Source organism: Pinus tabuliformis, chromosome J, assembly GCF_031772625.1.
Source record: "Pinus tabuliformis cultivar Carrire ecotype Pingquan chromosome J, CPIR1, whole genome shotgun sequence".
Lineage (NCBI taxonomy): Eukaryota > Viridiplantae > Streptophyta > Pinopsida > Pinales > Pinaceae > Pinus > Pinus tabuliformis.
This window is the reverse complement of record NC_142295.1, coordinates 1,278,461,812-1,278,487,734: the sequence shown is the minus strand read 5'-3', so window position 1 is coordinate 1,278,487,734 and position 25,923 is coordinate 1,278,461,812. Positions and strand designations below refer to the sequence as shown.

At 40.8% G+C, this 25,923-nt stretch overlaps 1 protein-coding gene across 2 annotated transcripts in view; it reads left to right on the top strand.

The window, feature by feature from the left end:
• Positions 1-294: 294 nt before the first annotated feature.
• LOC149231911 (V-type proton ATPase subunit d2) overlaps positions 295-25,923 on the top strand; it is a 39,717-nt gene continuing 14,088 nt past the window's right edge. For both annotated transcript variants that reach the window (XM_089379315.1, XM_089379314.1), the window contains exon 1: positions 295-756. In XM_089379315.1, coding sequence (XP_089235441.1) covers positions 576-756 — 181 coding nt within the window. In that variant the 5' untranslated portion in view covers positions 295-575. The remainder of the gene's footprint in view (positions 757-25,923) is intronic.

Here is a 25,923-nt window from a genome sequence, read left to right as displayed (position 1 = left end):
TCTTTATACCTTTTGGAATAATTGCTAGTAATATAAGTGGTTTGAAAAATGTCAACTTAAATTTTTTTGATATGATTTACCCAAAAAAAATTCCAATTCTTTATATATAACTATAAAATATAAAACAATTAATTTATATAAAATTTATCTCCATGAAATTCTAAATTTAAAATTTAAAAAACAAAAAACTCTTCCATTATCCACCCACCCAATATAAGGTTCCTCCTTCCTCTTCCTCTAAAATACAACTTTGTCAATACCAATCTCGTGGATCCATATAAAATGTGGTATGAGTGCTATTCCATGACCCATTTCCCTCATCATAATGTGATCCTTGAGAAGCAATTACTGTATTAAAAAAATAAAATAGATGTGACAAATCCTTTGGCCCTTTCACGCGAGCCTGCTCTCTCATCAGACATTGATACATTTCTCTGCGCACTGTGGGTGAGAGAGCGGATTCCAACCCGATCCAAACACCCATAAACTGATCCGTTCATGTTGGAGGTTTAAAGGCCTAACAGGTTCAGATCTACTCTGTACTAACATTAGTTTTGGAAATCAAAGTAGCAATCATGTATGGGTTCGAGGCGTTGACATTCAATATCCATGGAGGATACTTGGAGGCAATTGTGCGAGGATACAGGTCGGGCCTCTTGACAACGGCCGATTACAACAATCTAAGCCAGTGCGAGACGCTAGATGACATCAAAATGCACCTCTCCGCCACTGAATATGGCCCTTATTTGCAGAATGGTAATGCCCCTCCTGTAGTATTGATTTCGAAAAATTAAGTGCTCCATTATACAGTTATGTCGGTAGATTTGGATTTAAATCAATTGGCTCCGAAAGAATGGAAATTATAGCAGTTGCTAAGAATGGAAATTATAGTCAGTTGCTGCAACTCTGCATGATGTAATGATGCCTTTTCTATACTGTAGAAAGATTGCTCTGTATAATCTTCTCATAGTGCTACGATTTCAGTGGATACAATCTGTATCGATTGGATTCTCAACAATTTGATTGTTGAAACACTTGCCTGATGAAGCAAGGATTTGATGTTCCCTCTTATTGTCTTCTATGGTAAATAGACGAGGAGACTGTTGTGACTTTCCTTTTTTAGCATGTTAATGGAAGTTTCGGGTACATTGGCAAGGGATCTGGTATTTGATCCGTAATCTCACCTGGGATAGGATTTGTCCTTTTGGCCCTAGAGGGAAGAATGCTAGTATGCTAGAATGGTATTTTCTCACCAAGTTTGCTTTTAGGTCCTTTGAACGTACAAAGTAGGTCGTATACAAGAATGACAACCAAAGTGAATAAGATAATAGTGAGAGCCCCGAGTTGGGTGAGTAATTTGTCTTTTTCTATTCAGAAGGAAGTTGGAGAGCAGGGAGAATTTAGGGCAACATTTTGTATTCAAAGGGCTTCCTACAAAGCCAAGAGTGATAAACAGAATGACTCACCTTGACCGAGAAGGTTTTTATAATTGCAACCTGGAGGCTGCAACTTGATGGAGCCTCAAGGAAGAAACTAGGTACAACTGGTGTTAGAGGGTATATAGTGAATAGTAGAGGGGCAGTTTCCATCACTTACGCGGCAGGCATGGCTTGGAGTAACAAAACAAAATATCAGGGTCCCGTTGGAGGCCTAAAATATCAGGAAAAAGTATTATTGATGAAGATGGAGTTTCTTGGAAATTCTAAAGAAGCTTGATTGACTCACACTTTAGTGAATAAAATAGAATGGTAGATGCTTATGTAAATGTAGTTTTTTACTTGTAGCTAGTGGACTTGATGATAAAAGTAATAGATCGCTAGATGGTTTTTGTTTTAAAACATCTTGACTGGATTTAGTTTGTTCCTGTTAAAAAATTGCCGCGAGCGAAAACATTAAAAACAAGCAGCAACACAATACACAAACACAGAGTTTACCCTAGGAAAACCACATCTAATGGAATTTCATTAGATCCCTTCGCCAAAACCCAGCCAACCCGGCCAAGTGAGCTTTCACTGCTCACCTCCCCATGCCTATTACAATAGAGTCTTCACTTAGCCTTTTAAAGGTTTCATACATGAATTCCATGGGTAGAAAACCTAGGTGCACTAAACCACATGCCCTAAACCTCTACCATTTGACCTACTCAACTTTGACTCTTTCCTTGAGTCAAGTTTACCTAACAATCCCCCCTTAAACCTTGAATTGTTTAAGAGTAGTTAGAAACAAAGACAAGCCGGATGCAATAATATAGTTCCAACAATGGCCTTTCAAGGCTTCTTGTTAATTTTAGATAACAATGGTATGTTCTATGCTTAAGAACAATTTACTTCCAATATTCTTATTACCCCAATATCAATTTCCAGATTAGCAATCACATAAACATTGATAGTAAATGTAGATAGAACATAAACATAGTAAATGTAGATAGAACATAAACAATAACCAGAAGACAAGCCAAGACAAGAGGACACAATATTTGGCGGATGCTGGGGAAAAACCCCAATGTGGGAAAACCCTTTGGTCAAATCTTCTTATTATTCTTCAAAAGTTCAGCAGAGAGAGTACAATGTACAAAATTCACTTGCCCAAACACAGTCAAATCTGTTCAGTCAAACTGCAGTCAACAGGATGCCCTAACCAGAAAGTCAACGCTGGTCAAATCAACAGAATTACTCCTCCAAATCAGCTCGGTCAAACCCAGTCAATTCGGCCTCCAACAACAGTCCAAATCAGCCCAAAATAGTCCTGAAGAAATTGGTCAAACTTGGTCAATGCACAGTCACATGGCTTGCGGTCAACGCTGGTCAAACTGCCCAGAAATCCTTGAAATCTGTGCCAAAAAATGCGGCTTGCCCAAACAGAATTCTCCCAAGAAAAACGCCATCAAACAAGGTCAAATGTTGCCCGATCAACACTGGTCAAACTTGCTGCAACTTGGTCAACATAGGAAAAAGAAAACCCAGTCAATCCTTCGCACATGTGGAGGAGAAGAAGGCTTTCTTGAAATTTGTACGACCCAATCAGATGAAGAGAGAGATATGTGTGATGATGATGAATGTCCAAATGAGGTAGATGCTCCTTTTATTTATATGCAATGTTGAGTGTGAAGAGACATGACTTTTGGGCTTCTGAGCCTACATTAGATTGCTAGCCAACCTTGACAATTTGTCCATAGAAGAAATAAATTCATAATTCCATTTATACATGTCAGAATTTAGATCAATCCTACACCTCTCAGAAGGAGGAATCCAACAAAAATATCATCTCCATCATATGAGTTGTCCAAGGTGGAGTTTGGCCCTAGTTGCCAAATTTAACACTCCCTCTCAACTAGGGAGAACTCCACTTGCCAAAACATTTGACAATCTGTACCATCCTTGTCATCCCTGCTTTGCTCTGCTGAACTATGAAGAAATAATGAAGAAGAAATGATCGAGAGTGTATCATACCACTCTCCACTGACCTGAAGTCAGTCTCCATTGATCCCAGATCAATATCAAACATCCTAGCATAGGGAGTACGGTAGTACACGATGCATCCATTGGTAGTACTATGGTCCCTATCCTCATTTCCCAACTCATTGGCCAAATGAGAGGTACTTCCCATGAGTCCTAGACTGCATGGGTAGGATGTATCCACGGGAGAAGGTGAACCACTCATCTTGCTCATATGTCATAGGAGAAGTTTGACCAGTCATCCTATGCATATATCAACCATCATGGGGTATCACAGGGGAAGGTGAACCACTCACCCTGTACACAACGCACCACTAGGGGAAGGTGAACCACTCACCCTATGGTCACTCATCGCTCCAAGAAGTACCCCAAGCCCCCCCGGAGCTCCTAGAGTTCAATATCCAATTCAAATAGGATCCTCATAAGAGGGTCTTTCCACGACTCCAAGTCGTTCACAGAAGGTTAAGAATTTGACCTTCCCCAGGGGCTTCGTAAGAATGTCTGCGATTTGATCATCAGTCCCAATGTGATGGAGCCTTATTGCTCCCCGTTGTACCATATCCCGGATAAAGTGGTACCTGATACTATGGTCCCTATCCTCATTTCCCAACTCATTGGCCAGATGAGAGGTACTTCCCATGAGTCCTAGACTGCATGGGTAGGATGTATCGACAGGAGAAGGTGAACCACTCATCCTGCTCATATGCCATAGGAGAAGGTGAACCACTCATCCTATGCATATATCAACCATCATGGGTTATCACAGGGGATGGTGAACCACTCACCCTGTACACAACGCACCACTAGGGGAAGTTGAACCACTCACCCTGTATACAACGCACCACTAGGGGAAGGTGAACCATTCACCCTATGGTTGCTCATCGCTCCAAGAAGTACCCCAAGCCCCTCGGAGCTCCCAAAGTTCAATATCCAACTCAAATAGGACCCTCATAAGAGGGTCTCTCCATGACTCCAAGTCGTTCACGGAAGGTTAAGAATTTGACCTTCCCCAGGGGCTTTGTAAGAATGTCTATGATTTGATCATCAGTCCCAATGTGATGGAGCCTTATTGCTCCCCGTTGTACCATATCTCGGATAAAGTGGTACCTGATATCAATATGCTTGGAGCAGTCATGAAACACTGGATTCTCAGAAAGACGAATCCGACTTTGGTTGTCGTAGAAGATCATGGTTGTATCCAACACATGTCCAAATAGCTCACTAAAGAGCTTCCTCAACCAAACAACTTCACAGGAGGTCATACTAGTAGCAATATATTTAGCCTCAACAGTGCTCAAAGCAACCGATTTTTGCTTCCTGCTCATCTAGGATATCGAAGCAGAACCTAGTGAGAAGCAACATCCCGATGTGATCTTACGATCCACCACACTGCCAGCCCAGTCAGCATCAGAATAACCATGGAGCCTCACATTCCTGGCAATGTATCTCAATCCATAGGTGATTGTGCCCCGAAGATATCTTAGAAGATTCTTGGCAACAATCCAATGTATATGATGAGGCTCGACCATAAATTGACTCAATGTATTCACTGCAAAGCATATGTCCAGACGAGGGTTCACCAAAAACATTAGGGCCCCCACAAGTTGATGATACTCACAAGGATTTCCCAAATCCGGCCTAGCAACACTTCCGCTTAACTTTATGAAGTTAAGTTCCATCGGAGTAGTCATGGACTTGCAATCCACCATCCCAAATCTTTCAAGTAGCTTCACAATGTATTTTCCTTGAGAAAGGAAGATCTCACTTGGCTTTTGCCAGACCTCCAATCCTAGGAAATAATGCATCAGTCCTAGGTCCTTCATCTCGAACTTGAAAGCCAACTCCCTTTTGCATTGATGAATGAGAGGGCCGCCACCTATCAGAAAGAGATCGTCGACATAAAGTACCAAGATGAGAGGTCTACCATTTTCAACCTTAAAGTAAAGGTTCAGATCAACTTCACTTCTTGTAAAACCCAACTTCATCAGATAGTTGTTGATCCTCTCATACCAAGCCCAGGGAGCTTGCTTCAACCCATAGAGGGCTTTCTTCAACTTGCATACATGTGTCTTACGATCTTGAACTTCGAACCCCTCGGGTTGTTCTACATAGACTTCCTCCTTAATTGAACCATGCAAGAAGGCAGTTTTGACATCCATCTAGTGTAGGTTCCATCCTTGCGAGGCAACAAGGGCTATAATCGAACGGATGGTGGTATATCGGGCAACTGGTGCAAATTTCTCATCATAGTCCACAACTTCCTTTTGAGTGAAACCTCGAGCAACAAACCTGGCCTAGAACTTTTCAGCACTTCGATCAGCTCCATGCTTGATCTTGTAGAGCTATTTCGAGGTGGCAATAGATTTGTCCTTAGGTCTAGGGACCACATCCCAGACATCATTCTTCATAATTGACTCATACTCTTCGTTCATAGCATCCTTTCATACTTGGTGCTTCACATCTTCTTCGAATGTGCAAGGCTCAGTTTGAAGAATGGTGCTCATGGCAACTAAGTACCCTTGGTACCTATTCGGCTTCTTACTTTCACGAAATGTCCCCCTTGGTGCAATATGTCTCTCGGCATCTTCGAGAGTTTCCCTAAGTCATGAGGGTTTCCTTTTTGAGGAGGAGGGCTCATGGGGAGGTGGATCAATGGGGTCCATTGGTCCTTCAACATCGGGCATCAGCTCATCCTGCAGTTCTTCCTAGTTTCCTGTGTCTGCTTCTTTGTCCTTCCTTGGAATAACAAGGTTCCTAATCTTCCCAAGGGCAACATCTTCATCAAAGGTGACATCATGACTTATCTCCACTTCTCTTTGACCAGACACATAGATTCTATATGCCTTTGAAGTTTCACTGTAGCCCACAAATGTTCCTTTCTTCCCAGATGCATCCAATTTGCTTCTCTTTTATTTCGGCACATGAAAATACATGGGGCTACCAAAAATTCTAAAGTGAGAAACATCAGGTTTCTTACCGGTGAAAACTTATTTAGGAGTTTTGGAGTCCAATGCTTGATGAGGGCATCTATTTTGAACATACACGACAGTGTTGGCAACTTCTCCCCATAGGAACTTTGGAAGGCTTTGATCATGAAGCATGGCACGGGTGGCTTCTATAATAGAATGATTCTTCCTTTTAGCAACACCATTTTGTTCAGGAGTATATGCGGTAGTAGTCTCCCTCTTAATGCCAGCTTCTCTACAATAGTCATTGAATTCATTTGATTCATATTCGGTTCCATTATCGGTCCTCAATATTTTGATCTTCTTCCCTGTTTGATTTTCGACCAAGGCTTTGAAAGAGCAGAACCATGTGAACACTTCGTCCTTCTTCTTCAAGAAATAAATCCAAGTTTTGCGAGAGAAGTTGTACACAAAGATAGCGTAATATAAATATCCTCCCAAAGATGTCACGGGCAACGTACCAGATAGATATGAATGAACCAATTGCAAAATATCGGTAGTCTTGCTATGACTTGAGGGGAATGGTCCCTTTGGATGTTTTCCTTTGGCACATCCCTAACAAACACCTTCATGTTCTACTTTAAATTCGGGCATACCTGTCACCATCTTCCTTGCATCGGGTAGGGCTTTATAATGAAGATGAGCAAACCTTCAATGCCATAATTTGGATTGAAGAGATGTGTCACAAGACATAGCTCCCAATGGACTTCCTCCAACTTGATATAGGCTATCAACCCTGAATCCAAGAGTAAATGCTTCTTTGAAATTTCTTTTCCAAACATGTACCTTTCCATCAATGAATGCTACCTTGAATCCTTTGTCCTCCATTGCCGAGATAGATACCAGGTTCTTCTTTAGATCAGGTACATATAGTACTTCTTGTAGATGAATGGTGTTACCTTGATTCAATTGAAGAGTAACATTCCCAACTCCTTTCACGGGATAGGTGGCATTGTCTCCAAGAATGATTTCCAAATTTGTATCCTTTTCTATCAGATTTGAAAGAGCTTCCTTATACCTAGTGAAGTGCCTTGAGGCACCACTATCAATCAACCAATTTCCCAAGGTATCCGGTGGAGAGGCAGTAGAGAGGGCAGATATAAGATAAAATTCTTTTTGCTTGTTATCTACAACATTAGATTCATCATACCTGGAGTTTCTTGATCTTTTGGGAGGTCGACCATTTCCATGTTGAGTAGCAGGAGCATTCCTTTTTCCTTTGTTGTTGAATCTGCCATTCCTTTGATTGTTGTTGCCCCTGAAATTGTTGTGGTAGTTGTTTTCATCATCCCGAGGTGTATCCCTTCTATTAGGACACTCTCTAGCATAGTGGCCAAACTTGTTACAAATGAAGCATCTTCCCTTTCTTCCATCTTTGAATCTCGGTCTTCCTTGACATTGCTTCTTTGAACCTGCATTGTTCTTCTTTTTAGCATGAGCGGAGAATGCAGTAGGATCATTCCTATTTGAAGGCATGTCTCTCTCTATCATCCTTGTCTCTTATTGAGTACATGTAGTCAACAATTAATCAAAACCTGGAATCCTATCATTGTTGAGGATAGTAGTGTTGAACACATGCCATTCACGAGGGAGATCTCCAAGGGCAATGAGAGTGAGCTCCCTATCAGCAATAACTTCTCCAATTGAAAGAAGATCATTTTTGATCTCGGTAATCTTCATGAAATAGGATTGGATATCTTCACCTCTTCCCTTCTTTATGTCCTTCAACTTGTTTTTGAGAAAGAGGAGTTGGTTTGCATTGCTAACTTTGAACATGCCAACCAACCTGTCATACATCTCCTTAGATGTGTTTAAATCGGAGATGTATGCAACCAAATGCTTGCTAATAGAATCCCTAATGATCGTCTTAGCTTTGACTTCACCTTTCTTGTACTTTGTCTTAGTGACAACCGGTGCATTTGAAGGAGGTTCAGTAATCTTTCCCCGCACATAGTCCATAACATCCTGCTCTTCCAAAGTCAAATCAAGAGACATCTTCCATCCATGATAATCAGACTTATCATTGAGCTTGTCATTAGGTTTGAAGTAAGATGCGGAGGCCATTGAATCTTGTCCTTGTCCAACAAATCTCAGTGATTGCTCTTTTCACTCATGCTTGGGCTTTGTCTTTACGTCAACTCTGATACCATGTTAATTTTAGATAACAATGGTATGTTCTATTGCTTAAGAGCAATTTACTTCAATTTTCTTATTACCCCAATATCAATTTCTAGATTAGCAATCACATAAACAGTGATAGTAAATGCAGATAGAACATAAACAATAACCAAAAGACAAGCCAAGACAAGATGACACAATATTTGGTGGATGCTAGGGAAAAACCCCAATGTGGGGAAAACCCTTTGAGCAAATCTTCTTATTATTCTTCAAAATTTCAACAGAGAGAGAGTACAATATACAAAATTCACTTGCCCAAGCACAGTGAAATCTATCCAGTCAAATTGCAGTCAACAGGATGCCCTAACCAAAAAGTCAACGCTGGTCAAATCAAAAAAATTACTTTTCCAAATCAGCTCGTTCAAACCCAATCAATTCGGCCTCCAACAACAGTGCAAATCAATGCAAAATAGTCTTGAAGAAATCGGTCAAACTTGGTCAACGCATAGTCAAACCTGCGGTCAAATGGCCTGCGGCAACTTTGGTCAAACTACCCTAAAATCCTCGAAATCTGTGCATTCGCCAAAGAATGCGACATGCCCAAATAGAAATTCTCCTAAGAAAAGCGCAGTCAAACAAGGTCAAACGCTGCTTGGTCAACGCTGGTCAAACTTGCTGCAACTTGGTCAACGCAGGAAAACAGAAAACACAGTCAATCCTTTGCACGTGTGGAGGAGAAGAAGGTTGTCCTGAAATTTGTACGACCCAGTCAGATGAGGAGAGAGATATGTGTGATGATGATGAATGTCCAAATGAGGTAGATGCTCCTTCTATTTATATGCAACGTTGAGGGTGAAGAGACATGACTTTTGGGCTTCTAAGCCTACATTAGATTGCTGGCCGACCTTGGCAATTTGTCCATAGAAGAAATAAATTCATAATTCCATTTTTACATGTCAGAATGAGATGATCTTAGATCAATCCTACACCTCTCGGAAGGAGGAATCCAACAAAAATATCATCTCCATCATATGAGTAGTCCAAGGTGGAGTTTGGCACTAGTTGCCAAATTTAACACTTCTAAATATTAAACAATGAGTGCAGAAGTACCAACCTCCTAGCTCTAATCTGTAGGTATATCAATAAAATTAAAAAATTTGCAACCCCCCTTGTTGAGAGTTTTACAACATTTATAGATTCAATTAGTAACTGCCTCCTATGATTGTTGAACTTCTCTGAAGTCATTTACAACTCTTTAGCTTCCATAATTTACAAATATAATAAAAGATTTTTTCAAACCTCTCAAAAATTAGCTACACAGTGGCCCCCATCTGATTGGGTCCTTAATTGAGAGTTTCATAATGCCTTGAATACATGCCACATAGTCTTCATAATACAACTTAATCATTGTGCCTCTGCTGCGTAGTAGGCTTTCCATGATGTCATAGCATTCTAATGTGGCTTGTGAGGTGACTGGATATTCCTCTTTAGTAAGACTAGGTGTGGATTCAACATTGTTTGTTGCTTGGCGAGGTCCACAAGATGTTGCTTTAAATTATCCTTGGAAAGCATATGAATGGAGAGATTGTAAGAGATCATTTTATATGCAACAACTTTTGATTCCTTGCTTCCTCTTTCTTCGCTTGATGTTTCCTTGTCTTTATGAGCTTGTTCAAGGTTGTCTTCCATTAAACATGTAGGGGCTCACCTAACTAAAGATTCCTCCTTTGATTTATATATGTTGTCAACATGGTATATCTTCGAGCCTCGTCTATTTGCGGGAAAATGCTCTCTTTGAAACAATTGATATGCCTTTGACCATGTATATCCCAAAGATTTTGATTAATTGAGTTATCAGGGTCCACTCTGTATGAGTGCTCAACCACTGAAATTTAGTATGTTTTACTCTTGGGCATACACATGGTTCTTCTGTAAAAACAATGAAACAACAGGCACCCATTATGTAGATTAGTTTCAAATGTTGTCTGCAAAGGACTTAAAGGTTTGGTCCAAGATGATTGTTCCTGTGAACATGCATTGGGATTTAGTAGTGAAGGGAAAGGCGAGACTGGTAGATATGGATTGGAAGTACTCTTGATGATTACAATTGAAACAAGTTTACTATCTTGACTGAGGTCTCTATGTATCCTCCAATGTAGAAGTTTCCCTATACACTTGAGAAGGAACAAGGGTTTCTTGGCATGGAAGCACTGATTCTTGCACTCAATCTTGAACACAAATAACATATGAAGATTTGTTACAAGAATTGAGCTAAAAGCACTAGAATGGCTTCTTGCATGAAACCCTGTATGTTCTAGCTAAACAAACCCTAGGAAGCCGAGGAACTAAAATTGAGGATTACTGAACTATGATAAAAGTTCTTGAGCCTTTCATTCCAATGACCTTGCTCTATCTTGTCTTTTACCTTTAGTAAGTTCATGTGTTACCCAAGGAAAACTTGAGAGAAAATAACTTGCGAGAGAAAGAGGCTTGAAATAGTGAATCATGACTCTGACTTGAGGCTCAAGGAGGTAGTGTAGCACTATGAAGAGAGCCATTGATGCACTATAGCACTGGGAAGATTCCTAGTGCTGCACTATAGGTGTCAAGGAACGAAAAATGGAACTTAGGAGAGAGAAAATGAGGCAATAGTGCTAGACTAAGGGTTATTTGGGTGTTATAGCACATGCTAGAGGATCAATTTTGTGTTGTGGAGGCTCAGAAAGGAAGAAAAATGACTTTAAGATCAAATTTGAGGGATGAATTTGGGTGTAGTGCCGCACTGAGGGGTAATAGGGCGCTATGGTGTTGAGAAGAGGCTTAATGGAACACTATAGGGGTCAAGGGAGAGAGAAAAACCAAGTTGTGAAGCTAACAGCAAAGTTGTAGCTTTGAATAGAGGGCCAAGAGAGCGCCATAGTGCTGGCTAGATGTCCAAGAGGGCACTACATAGGCTCATAAAGGTTCAATCTAGCAAGGAAAATCAAATAGAAACCTCTCTCTAAGAGTTATCTCTTGGTGATGAAGAGTTGCAAAGTAATTTTCTACCAAAAGATTACGGTTAGGTGTTAAAATTGGCAACTAGGACCAAACTCCATGTGGGTCATCTTATTAATGGCAGCTGATATTTTTCTTGGATCCCTCTCATCGAGAGGTGTAGGATTGATCTAAATATGATCCGATTCCGATAAGTATTCATAGAGTTATGAATTTATTTGTGTTATAAGACAATTTGTCAAAGTCGGCCAGCAACCAAATAAACCCTACTTGTGCTCAACGTTTTAGTATAAAAAGGGGTGGCTTGCAAGTCATTTGCACACACTCTTCTTGTGATCTCTTTCTCTCCACTTGTCTTTGGGTTTTGGTGGGTTGAGAGATCCTAAGAGTATACACTGGCCTAAGTCTTATGATGCCCTAGCCGCAGTAAGGAGGATGCCCTAGCAGCAGTCTGGCCGCAGTCAAAGGAGGAACATCTAGACGCAGTCAAAGGGAATATGCCATGCCCTAATCCGCATTTTGAGAGAGACCTTAACACTGTCATGGAGGAGAGAAGTCTAAATGCTGACCTAAAGGGAGATGCCCTAACTACTGTTCTATACGAGATCAAGGCACAGTCAAAAGAGAAGGCTCTACGCAGTCAAGGAGGGAGCTCTAATCCGTAGTTAAGGGTGGCCCTAATTCACCGTTAAAGAGGCCCTTATACGCTGTCCTAAGGTGCCCTAATCCACAATCTGTTGAGCCCTTATTCACAGCTAAACAGTGATCCTATTCTGCAGCAACTAGGCCCTAATTCGCAGCTAAGAGGAGGTTCTATACACAGCTAATATAGGCCCTAAATCAAGGCCCTAATCCGCAGTTAGGAAAGGTCCTAATACGTTGTTCAAAAGATACTTATACGCAGTCCAGAAGGAGCCTTAATATGCTGTTAATGAAGGCCCTAATACGTTGCCTAAAGCAACCCTTATCCACAGTCCTAAGGGAGCATTCATCCACTGTCAATGAAGCAACAAAGGTAGCCCTATAACGCAGCAAGGAAATGTCTTATCACAACATTAAGATGCATGTTTGCTGTAGGTGACTGTGTGATAAAGGAAGCTGATATAGACATGCCTTCAGGACTGTTTGAAAAGCCATAGTTATACAATAAAGGAAAGCGTTGAAGTCAGCTCCTTAATGTTGCTGCGTTAATGATGTTTATGTAACTGTTTTGAGGACATTTACTTCAGAGTTGCTATGTGCTAGGCCATAGGCCATAGCATCATAGCAAGGGTTTCTTAGTGACTGCGTGGAGGGTTGTTAAATGCTACAGCTAGGCCGAGTTTGAAGAAAGGAGGATGCAGGTCTGTGTGGGTAATTTTAAGGTAAGGGAAAAAGCTGTTTTGGTTGGATGTAGGTGACAGTTAGTGCAGCAGCATGATGACAGTATGTATAGCAGCATGTATAGGTACAACTGTAATGATTGCAGCATAGTGGAGGCAGTATGTACAACAACATGTATGGGTACAACTGTGAGTGGTGCAGCATAGTGCACCATGATGGGTACAACCATGACTGGTTGCATCTCAGTGACAAGAGCAGCTCAGTGAATGGGTGCAGCACAGTGACGGGTGCAGCATGATGATGAGGTGCAGCACAGTGAGGTGCAGTATGGTGATGGAGTCACCTTAGAGGATCTGTTGAAGCAGTCTGCCTTCACCTAAGTTCAGATCAACTACCTCATGTGACATCTTCTTAGAGAAGATCTCTGCTCTTATTTTGATAAGTCAAAATGTTGACTTCTGATGTATATGTATTATCTCTCTCTCTGCTGAACTATTGAAGATCATATAAGAAGAATTGATGAAGGGTTTCCCCACATTGGGGTTTGTCCCTGGCTAGCGCCACATCTTGTGTCCTCTTGTCTTGGCTTGTCTTCTGTGATTTATATTTATGTTCTATCTGCAGTTTACTTTAATGCTGATGTGATTGCTAATCTGGAAAAGATATTAAGCTAACTGTGAAAATTGAAATAAATTGCTCTAGCATAGAACATACCTAAATTTAACATGGTATTAGAGCTGAGGTGAAGACAATGCCCAAGCAAGAGTGAAAGAGCAATCACCAAAGACAGTTGGGAAAGGACAAAAGGATCAATGGATTCCTCATCCCTCTTCAAATTCACCAAGGGTGAAATCAAAGCAGAGAACATTATCAGAATGGCGTAGCGGAAGCTTATGATGGCCTACCTAAAGATCACTTCATTGGAAAGTCCGGATCTAAGGGTGGAAAGAAAGACAGATGACTTGTTTGGCCATTATGCGAAGGAGTGTCCGAATGGCAGGGACACATCACTTGATGATGATAACAATCATTCCAGGGACATCTTCAATGATTAGAGGAATGACAATTAATGCAGGTCATCAAGAAAACGACCGAATTTTCAGAGAAAGCAAGGAACCCCAGGTATGAAGAATCAAATGTTGTTTATGATAAGATAAAGAAGTGTTATCTTGTATTGGCCCTCTCCTTCAGATTCTTTGGGAATTTGGCTTATTGATTGTAGTGCTTCAAGGCACTCCATCAAATAGAAGGGTGCTCTCTCTCTAATTTGGTAGAGATGGAAACATTCGTGGGATTATACTTGGAGCCAATGCCACCTATCTCGGAAAGGGTGTTACCCCTCAATTGAATGAGGGTAACTCAATTCATTCAAAGAATCTCTTTTATGTACCTGATCACAAGAAGAACTTGGTGTCCATTTCGGCAATGGAAGTCAAAGGTTTCAGGGTGGCATTCATCGATGGAAAGGTACGTGTTTGAAAATAGAATTTTCAAAAGATGCTTTTTCTCATGGGTTCAGGGTTGGCAATTTGTATCAAGTTGCAGGATGGTCCATTGGGGATCATGTCAATTGACATATCTCATCTATAACACCGAAGGTCTACTTATGGAACCCTACTCGATGTGAGTTAGATGGTGACAGGGATGCCTGAATTCAAGAAGAGCATAAAGAGCATGAAGGTACATGTCTGAGATGTATCGAAGGAAAATCCTACAAGGGGACCATTCCCCTCATGTAGCAGGTCCATAGGTTTGGAACAACCCGAGGAGTTTGAGATTCATGATCGGGAATCTCATGTATACAGGTGGAAGAAATCCCTCTGTGGCTTGAAGCAAAACACCCCGGGCATAGTATGAGAGGATTGATAGCTGTCAGATGAAGCTGAGATTCACTAAGAGTGAAGCCGATCCAAACCATTGTTTGAAGGTTGTGGATGATAGACCTCTCATACCAGCACCTTCTAAGAACGATCTATTTCTGATAGGTGCTGACCCTCTCACTTGTAGAAGTAAGAGGGAGTTGGATTCCGGATGTGGAATGGTAAACTGCAAGCCCGTGACTACCTCGAGGATCTTAACTTTCAGAAGTTGTTATAGATCTAACCCAGAAATATATGATAATATAAATAAACCTAAGAAAAACAAGATTTGAATATAGATAGAAATGCTTTTTTATTGATATCAAACCCTTAAGGTAGGGCAACACCATACATTCACTCCTTAAGGAAGGAGAACACTCCACAAGCCATATGCTTGTTCATACAATATTCCTTGACATCTCTCAATGTGGAGCCTCTAGCCTCTATATAGGCCTCATACATACAGTACCGTGGGTCATTACCATGGTTCCCTCAATACCATCTATCTAATACCATGGGCCCATAACATTATTACTAACTACTTGTGGTCCCTTACATGATACGGGTTAACCACCTTATTTATTACTATGGCCCATCCCATTATTACATTATTCCCTTGGGTACCCCCCTTTGTACCCCATATTATCCTCCCTAGGTATATAACATTCCACCCCCCTTAGCATGTTTCGTCCCCGAAACTTGGAAATAACACAAATAATAAGATCTACACAAAAGAGTAGTCCACTGGTACCATGCACGTGCATCGAGCCATCCAAAAGAAAGGTGAACCCTCAATCTCGCTGGTGCCTCGCTCGATTGAGATGGAAGTTGACCGTGGCAGCACTTCTGTGTTGATGTGTAGTAGGTGGATCTTCGCTCCTCTCTATCTGTCATGCGGGGGTTGTTGTCCTTGTGGCTAATTGGTTGCCATCTTGTTGGTTGTTGTTTTGCGGGGTGATGTGGGTGATGATATGTTGAAGTTTTAACCCACGGTGTCTTTTTCTTTAATTCACCCCTTACTGGAGCCTGACTGTTATCTGATGCATGTTGTGGTGCCTGCTGTGGTGTCTTATCTTCCAATATTACTTCAACCACTGAGCCCTCATCTGATGTATCAACACCTATATCCTTTTCTACTTCAGCCTCTGTTTGTGTTTGATTGTCGATCATCAATGGTTCATCATCTGATATGTCAGTCCCTGGAACATCGTCTGCTTCAGCCTCCGTGGACTCTACTTGTTTATTGATGGAAATATCCTGTAATGTAATTTTCTTTTCTTTTTTATACCAGAGCTTCAGGAATTTCTTCTACATGTTAATATTTATAGTACCCACCGATTCCATCCACGGGTATCCCAAAACAACATCCTCATTAGCCATATCTGAAGCATAAAAATCAGAATGCAATACATACTTGTCCATAGAAATCTTCAAATCTTTATAAACTTGTACATCCTCATTATTAACCTGTGTGTTTTCAATGTGTTTTGCTGGCACTTGCAATTTTTTTTGCCAAATTGACATTTATGAGATTTATTTGCAACTAGGATTTATAGACACAATGATCTTCTCCTTTTGAATCAATCCATGAACCTGCAATAAGGAGATACCAGTAGAAAATAACCCTTTAGGTTTCTTGGTTTCCTTCTTTCCTGTAAAAATAAAATCTTTGCTAGTTTGTGTGCCGGTCTGTGTGAGCTTAGTAAGAGGACCCACAAAATTAGATTTATGGTCAAAGTGGTCACAAATAGATTTTGCGAACATCTGCCAAGTAGTTGTCCTTGGATGGCATTTTTGATGACATTGCCACCATTGCCATCTTTCGTGGTCCAAGTACATTTTTCCCACACTTAGCTGAGTCGCATCATCCATGATGTAATTCAATGTGAAATATTTCTCCATTTGTGCTAGCCATTTGGCTGGATTAGAGCTATCAAATTTATACAAGTCCCTCAAATTTTGATCTAGGCCCACCATCACAATTTTTTTTTGGCTAAAATCTGAAATGGCCACAATTCAGTCAATATTTCTTAGAATCCCTATTATGACCAGTTTTCGGAAATGGAACAACCATTCTGCATCTTCCCATGTGGTAGAAATCTCGATCTAGGCACTGGAATTGTCGATCCACGTTGCAACTGTCCTGTCGTCACAAAAAATCGCTGAAAAATAGCTGATTTTAAATCAACGATATCTCCCTCATCCGGACTCTGATTCGACTGATTTTTTTTTTGAAATCGGGTATTTTTTCACAAAGAATCCAGTTTTGCAATTAGATTCTGCAGATCTTGCACCAGGATGTCCAGATCTGTGCCGCAAACTCGCTGCCCAGAAAACATTGTCTGCAACACTTTTGATTTTAAATCAGCGATATCTCCTTCATCCGGACTCCGATTCGGCTGATTTTTTTTTGAAATCGGGTATTTTTTCCCAAAAAATTCAGATCTGCAATTAGATTCTACAGATTTTGCCCCAAAACGTACAAATCTGATCTGCAAACTGCTGCCCCAGAAAGTTCCTGCAAAAAATAAAAAAAATTCTCCACTTTTGCCCAAGAAAGTGCTCTGATACCACTTGTTATAGATCTAACCCAGAAATATATGAGAATACAAATAAACCCAATAAATGAGAAGACTGAATATAGATAGAAATGTTTCTTTATTGATATCAAACCCTTAAGGTAGGGCAACACCATACATTCACTCCTTAAGAAAGGAGAACACTCCACAAGCCATATGCCTATTCATACAATATTCTTTGACATCTCTCAATGTGGAGTCTCTAGCCTCTATATAGGCCTCATACATACAATACCATGGGTCATTACCATGGTTCCCTCAATACCATCTATCTAATACCATGGGCCCATAACATTATTACTAACTACTTGTGGTCCCTTACATGATACGGGTTAACCACCTTATTTATTACTATGGCCCAATGTTGCACGAAGCCCCCCCCCCCCCCCCGGTTCAAGCTCGGAAATGCGTTCCGTGCGGAAGCGTCTAGGAAGCTTTGGCGGAAGCGCGCTTCCGAATTTTTTTGCCGCTTCCTGGAAATTTCGGAAGCTTTCCTCCGAAGCGCGCTTCATACGGCGCTTCGGCAGTACGAAGCGTGGCGCTTCGGAGGGCGAAGCGTACGCTTCCGTACGATTCCAGAAAAGCATTTAGAAAATCGTTTTTTTTCAATTTTTTTTTTAAATTTTAGGTGAGTTTGCTTGTTGGGGGTGGGTCCACCTTGGGTTAGGGTGAGGAATGAAGGCAAAAAAAATAAAAAAAAATATAAATATAGTAGATGCTCCCTCATGGTAATGTTAAATTCTTAAAGTAAAAGTGACATTCTCCTTTATTTTTCATTTTCATCCTTTGACTTAAATTTTTAACATTACCATGAAATGACTCAGGATGTTTGAGAGTGGTTCCAGCTTCATTGGCCTTCATATGGAGAAAATAGAATTTCATATCCTATTCAAAATTCAACAGACTTAACAGTTTTCAGGAATTCAGGGTCAATGGGATTGTGGCATTTCATTAGATTATATCAAGTATGAAGGTATGCGATTAATATTTAATCAAGAGCACCAAGCCCTATATGTACCCTAGTGTTGGTGGTGTTAATTTTTGAACTCCTTTGTCACGCGGCACGCCCTTAGCAAAAAATTACCTTTCAATCAAGTCAAAATCATCGATCAAGCATGTTAAGATTTTTCTACCATATTTTAAGTCTTGAATTAGGTAGTTTGATCAAAATTAGGCAATGTTGACTAATATCCCTAGACAATCGAGGTAGAGGCAACGACTAGACAAGAGGAGAAGAATCTAGATTCTAGATGGTTGATACATCTAAATGGATGACGCTCGAATAATTAATCATTAATGTACAATGGATGTTATATCTATCTTGATTTATGCAAAAATATGCATGTTTTCATGTCTTCTACAACTAATTTGGTATTTGGGATGGTTGTTTTGAGTATAAATGCAAATATATATATATATATATATATAGCAGACGCTTCGCTTCCTAGATTTTTGGAAAATGATGCTTCCGCGTCCCCGCTTCCAAAAAACGTCCCCGCTTTGTGCAACATTGCTATGGCCCATCCCATTATTACATTATTCCCTTGGGTACCTCCTTTGTACCCCATATTATCCCCCCTAGGTATATAACAGAAGTTATATGGTGATGATGCCAGACAAGATTTGGGAAATGCCTCTGAGTTTCATAAACTCATTTGCATTGATGTTCTTGGTGAACTTCTGTCCGGACATATGTTTTGCAGTCAGCATGATGAGCTCATATATGGTCGAGCCTTGCTAGATTGGTGCCAAGAATCTTTTGAGATATCTTCGGGGCACAATCTCTCATGGATTGAGATACACTGCCGGAATTGTGAAGCTGCATGATTATTCGAATGCTGACTGGGGAGACAATGTGGAGGATCGTAAGAGCACTTCTAAGTGCTGGTTCTCTTTGGATTTTGCTTCGATATCATGGATGAGCAGGAAGCGGAAGTCGGTTGCTATAAGCACTGCCGAGACCGAATACATAGCTACGAGTATGATCTCGTGTGAAGTTGCCTAGTTGTGGAAGCTCTTTAGTGAGCTGTTTGTACACATGATGAATACCACTGTGATTCTCTGTGACAACCAGGGGGGGATTCGATTGTTGAGGAATCCCATATTCGATGATTGCTCTAGTAGATAGACATCAGATACTACCTTATCTGGGATATGCTAAGTCGATGAGCGAGGAGGCTCCATTGCATTGAGACTGATGTACAGGCCGCAGACATTTTGTCAAAACCCCGGGGAAAGGTCAAATCTGTGACTTTCCCAAACGACTTAGAGTCGTTAAAGAGACCTTCTTATAAGGGTCTTGCATATTGCATGCATTGAGCTCTGAGAGCTCTGGGGGGCTTGGGGTACTTACTGGAGCAACACGCGACCATAGGGCGACTCACCCTCCCCTTGTGGTGCGCTGTGTACAGGGTGAATGGCTCAGCCTTCCCTGTGACACCTCATGGTGAATGTGGAACAGGATGATTAGTTCTCCTATGGGCCGGGATGATTAGTTCTTCCGTGGCAAATGTGGGACAGGATGATTCGTTCTCTTGTGGACAGGATGATTAGTTCTCCTGTCGAGGCATCCTACCCATGCAGTTTGGGACTCATGGGAAGTACCTCTCATCTGATCAATGAGGAGGGAAATGGGGTTAGGGACCATGGTAGTACTATCTATGGACGCATCGTTGTATCTACTGTACTCCCTATGCTAGGATGATCTCCATTGGTCTAGGATTAATGAAACTGATCTGGGATCAATATGAGTGGTTTGAGACACTCTCTTGTGATATTGATCTGGGATCAATAAAATTGACTTCGGGTCAGTAAGAGTGGTATGACACACTCTCCTCATAAGAAACTGACTTTGGGTCAATAAAGAATGGTATGAGACATTCTCAATCAATTCTTCTTCTTCATGGTTCTGCAAAGCAGAGCAAAGCAATGCAGGGCACTGATGGCAAAGATAGTACAGTCGGACAGATGGATCAGCGGATGGAGTTCTCCCTAGTTGAGAGGGAGTGTTAAAATTGGCAACTAGGGCCAAACTCCATGTGAGTCATCTTATTAATGGCAGCTGATATTTTTCTTGGATCCCTCTCATCCAGAGGTGTAGGATTGATCTAAAGATCATCCGATTCTGATAAGTATTCATAGAGTTATGAATTTATTTGTGTTATAAGACAATTCGTCAAGGTTGGCCAGCAACCAAATAAACCCCACTTGTGCTCAACGTTTTAGTATAAAAAGGGGTGGCTTGCAAGTCATTTGCACACACTTTTCTTGTGATCTCTTCCTCTCCACTTGTCTTTGGGTTTTGGTGGGAGGAGAGATCTTAAGAGTATACGCTAGCCTAAGTCTCATGATGCCCTAGCCGCAGTAAGGAGGATGCCCTAGCAACAGTCTAGCCGCAGTCAAAGGAGGAACATCTAGACGTAGTCAAAGGGAATATGTCATGCCCTAATCTGCATTCTGAAAGAGACCTTAACATTGTCATGGAGGAGAGAAGAAGTCTAAACATTGACCTAAAGGGAGATGCCCTAACTACTGTTCTATATGAGATCAAGGCACAGTCAAAAGAGAAGGCTCTATGCAGTCAAGGAGGTAGCTCTAATCTGCAGTTAAGGGTGGCCCTAATTCATTGTTAAAGATGCCCTTATATGCTGTCCTAAGGTGCCCTAATCCGCAGTCTGTTGAGCCCTTATTCACAGCTAAACAATGATCCTATTCCGCAGCAATTGGGCCCTAATACGCAACTAAGAGGAGGTTCTACACGCAGCTCATATAGGCCCTAATCCGCAATTAGGAAAGGTCCTAATACATTGTCCAAGAGATACTTATACGCAGTCCAGAAGGAGCCTTAATATGCTGTTAATGAAGGCCCTAATACGCTGCCTGAAGCAACCCTTATCCATAGTCCTAAGGGAGCATTCATCCACTGTCAATGAAGCAACAAAGGTAGCCCTATAACGCAACAAGGAAATGTCTTATCACAACATTAGATGCATGTTTGTTGTAGGTGACTGTGTGATAAAGGAAGCTGATATAGACATGCCTTCAGGACTGTTTGATAAGCCATAGTTATACAGTAAAGGAAAACGTTGAAGTCTGCTCCTTAGTGTTGCTGCGTTAATGATGCTTATGTAACTGTTTTGAGGACATTTACTTCAGAGTTGCTATGTGCTAGGCCACAGGCCATAACATCACAGCAAGGGTTTCTTAGTGACTGCGTGGTGGGTTGTTAAATGCTACAGCTAGGCCGAGTTTGAAGAAAGGAGGACGCGGGTCTGTGTGGGCAATTTTAAGGTAAGGGAAAAAGTTGTTTTGGTTGGTTGTAGGTGACAGTTAGTGCAACAACATGATGACAATATGTACAACAACATGTATAGGTACAACTGTAATGATTGCAGCATAGTGGAGGCAATATGTACAACAACATGTATGAGTACAACTGTGAGTGGTGCAGCATAGTGCACCATGATGGGTACAACTAGGACTGGTTGCATCTCAATGACAAGAGCAGCTTAGTGAATGGGTGCAACACAGTGACGGGTGCAACATGATGATGAGGTGCAGCACAATGAGGTGCAGTATGGTGATGGAGTCACCTTAGAGGATCTGTTGAAGCAGTTTGCTTTCACCTAAGTTCAGATCAGGTACCTCATGTGACATCTTCTTAGAGAAGATCTCTGGTCTTATTTTGATAAGTCAAAATGTTGACTTCTGAGGTATATGTACTATCTCTCTCTGCTGAACTATTGAAGATCATATAAGAAGAATTGACGAAGGGTTTCCCCACATTGGGGTTTGTCCCTGGCTAGCGCCACATCTTGTGTCCTCTTGTCTTGGCTTGTCTTCTGCGATTTATATTTATGTTCTATTTGCAGTTTACTTTAATGCTGATGAGCATGATGTGATTGCTAATCTGGAAAAGATATTAATCTAACTGTGAAAATTGAAATAAATTGCTCTAGCATAGAACATACCTAAATTGAACATTAGGGCTCCTTAAATCTGCTAGATTTATCATCATAGCTCAATTAAGTTCATAAGTCTTCCTCCATTACCTCAAGTTAAGAAAGCTGATCATAGCCCACAAGTGTTGGATAGGCTTGGCGAGAAGATATTTGCATTGATTTGAAGACGTGGACCCCTCAATCTCCTTTAGGCACAAGGCATTGAGTGGAGTTGAGGAAGGCTGTTGTTGCAGCTACAACACATAGTTGCCTACATTTGTAGGCATTTGATTAGTTGGGAGGTCAGTGATCTGCAATTGATCGAAGGTGAGGCTTAGAGAGCCTCACCTCTTAGCTGGATCTTCCAAATACACACAATGTAAGGTTAAAGACTTTAACATTCACTTGTATTGTCATGAGGTTTGATAACCTTTTAGAGAGATTTACAAATACATATTTAGAACTTGCCTCCTTTGTTATCAGTTGCCAAACAGGAAAAAGTTAAATACATTATTTAGGTATTGCCTTTTTTGATATAAGTTTCCAAGGACTAGATGTTTCCTTCCTCATTAGTTGTTACCATTATGAGCCAGGCAGCTTGGCTGCCCAATTCCTTCCGATTTAGATGGAAAGCGTCCCCTGCTTTCTGCCTCCTAGTTTAATTCTGAAGCCATGGTTGAAATATTTTTAGATGCTGCTGGAGTTGTTGGATGTGATGCCAACTGTTGATGAAGTAGCAGGTGCCTACGTAGTCTGGGGTGAGAGGGCACGTCTCCAAATGAACCTGAGCCGGATGCTGTTATGCTGATTGTTGGTGAAGTAGCAGGTGCCTACATAGCTTGGGGTGGGAGGGCACATCTCCAAAGGAACCCAAGCCGAATGCTGCTATGCTGAATGTGAAGTAGGTGCCTACTAAAGCGGGGTGGAAGGGCATGTTTCCAAAGGGAACCCGCTCTGCACGTTGCTCTTGATATAAAAACTCATGGATTTTGGGTGTGGTACGGAACCAGGCCACATCAGATATATCCATGAACTATAATTGTGTTGCAGACTTCTAACAAAAGTGGCCATGGGTGGTGTAGATGTTGTGATGAGGCAGAGGAATTGAGACTAAAAATGTGTGAAAGGAAGAAGAAGACGCAGGGAAAGAATATGGGTGAGGGTAGCAAACTTTGAACAGAAAATGCAACATGGAAAATGTGGCAGCTGCATGAAAAGAGACATTAAATAAATGAGCATTTAAAAAAATAATTAGATCAGGCCTCAAGGAGTGACTTGCTCTGATACCAATTGATCTGCAATTGATCGGAGGTGAGGCTTAGAGAGCCTCACCTCTTGGCTGGATCTTCCAAAAACACACAACGTAAGATTAAAGACTCTAACATTCACTTGTATTATCATGAGGCTTGATAGCCTTTTAAAGAGATTTACAAATACATATTTAGAACTTGCCTCTTTTGTTATCAGTTGCCAAACAGGAAAAATCTAAATACATTATTTAGATATTTCCTTTCTTGATATAAGTTGCCTAGGACTAGATGTTTCATTCCTCATTATATGTTACCATTATGAGCCAGGCAGCCTGCCTGTTCAATCAGTCTATAGACCATTTCGTCAACCTTATTACTTTTTCTTGGGTCTCTTTAGGACAACAATTTTGTTGCTATACAGAGGAGAATTCTTGAGATTTCTAGCTTGGTGCCTTTGATGTGAGCTATTTCTTCTACTACACCTTCCATGTGTCCATAGGCCTAATTTCATACCTTTTTGACAACTTGGAAATGTTTCTCCTGCCTTTGTAGGACATTGGCTTCATCATGATTGAGATTGACAAAAACCGAAATTAGTAAACAAAACAAATTGTGGTTGCTTTCCTCGTTGTTGGATCTCAATATCATACCATTGCTACTCCTATGAATGAGTTGCAAGAAAACCCCAAGGGAATAGATTATTTCATATAAGTATCATGCATGTGGCAAATCTCATTATCTTGCAACTTACAAGTTGTATATGTCATACAAATTTGCAATAGAAAAGCCATGTAATTTACTGTTATCTGTTGTAAATTTTGGTGGTAAATTTTTACATGAAAGGTTGTCTGATGTTTTAGAGAAAGGATGTCAATTGTTGGATTTACTCTTTTCACAAACGTTCAGATTTGTAAAAAACAGCCTAGTAAGGATTATAAGATAAAGTTTTCCTTGATGGTATCGGTTATTTAACACTATCATGGACTTGCAATAGAATGATTGCTCCAATCTGCCATTGCCTCAATCACATCAAAATCAACCCTTGCTACCTTGACTTTTTACCACTGCAAACAATGTGCTAACGCCAATAATAAAATAACTACACTCCTCTTGTACTCGTCATAGGATCTTGTTGGTGGTTCAGAAGAATTCTGATTGTTTCATGATCACCTTGGCTAGTATTCTTATGATTTGTTAAAGTCCCCATTAAACAATTACATTTTGTTTAAACATGTCTTGGCATTGGTGACACCTTTATGTATTAAATTTTCTAGCCAGTCTGCACACCCCTAGTCCTTCGGTACACACTTGGGTGCATTTGTCCTGTACCAAAGTGTAGGATGAGTCATAACGCACCCCAATCTGTTATGTGGTGCACATTGTGTCCCCCAACAAGATTAGGGGTGCAATGATGGGGACACCCCTCATTTGTTATAGAGGTGTTGACCTTGTAATAACATGTGTTAAGTTTATAGTCAATTTCATTGAACCTGATACCTCCCAAACCTGCATTTCAAATATTACAAAGTTGTTTTACAAAGTTCAACCCTAAGGGAAATTAGGAAGATTGACCAATGTCACCACAACAATACCTCCTCTCGCTTTAGGCCGGTTCTTTTCTGGCACAAGGGGGGAATCCTTATAAAATAAATGTTTTTTGTATTTTTAGAATAAAATGAATGGTGAAATTTGCCAAGGCTAATGCCTATCCAATTTGGTCTATGGATCCAAGGTCAATGAACCAGAGGGTCTGAATATGATGAAGAGATGTATGCAGGCTATCAACAATGTTCTTTAAGTGACCATATAGATCCTTTCAGTACCTAGAAATTAAAAGAAGCCCCTTCGAAAGACACACCTCACAAAAATTGCAAAATAGCCAAGTATAACATTCAACCATGAACAAGAGAAGGGACAACAACAACCTATCAGCGTGCAGAAATGATAGCAGGAATATCCATTAAATGAATAATTATTACAACAAGAGATGGAGGGTTAGACCTCAATCCTAGTCTCTTCTTATTGGGACAAATCTGCCTTCCTACAAAGATTATTTCAGCAGTTTTGCAAGATCAGTTCCGGCCATCAAATTATCCCATGAAAAGTAGAAATAAGGTGATAAACCTCAAATTAAACTTGCCCTTCATCCAATTCTCCATGTTACACCTCATGTTGTATGAGGTTCCATATTGTGACTTTCATCACGTTGATAGAGATTTGCCACCAGTACCAGGAAGCATTGACTGACTTGGGATACATCTTCATGGGGCCCCTTCTCTTCATGGCATTGAATCATGTGATATAGGTCTTTGGTTGGGCGAGTCTCATTTCTCCTTGGTTGGATGATTGTGCTTGCTGGTTTGGGGGTCTCCTGACTTGTGCTTGCCTTGTTATCACCCATGGGTTACACATTTTCTGGTATCTTGGTATCTTGGA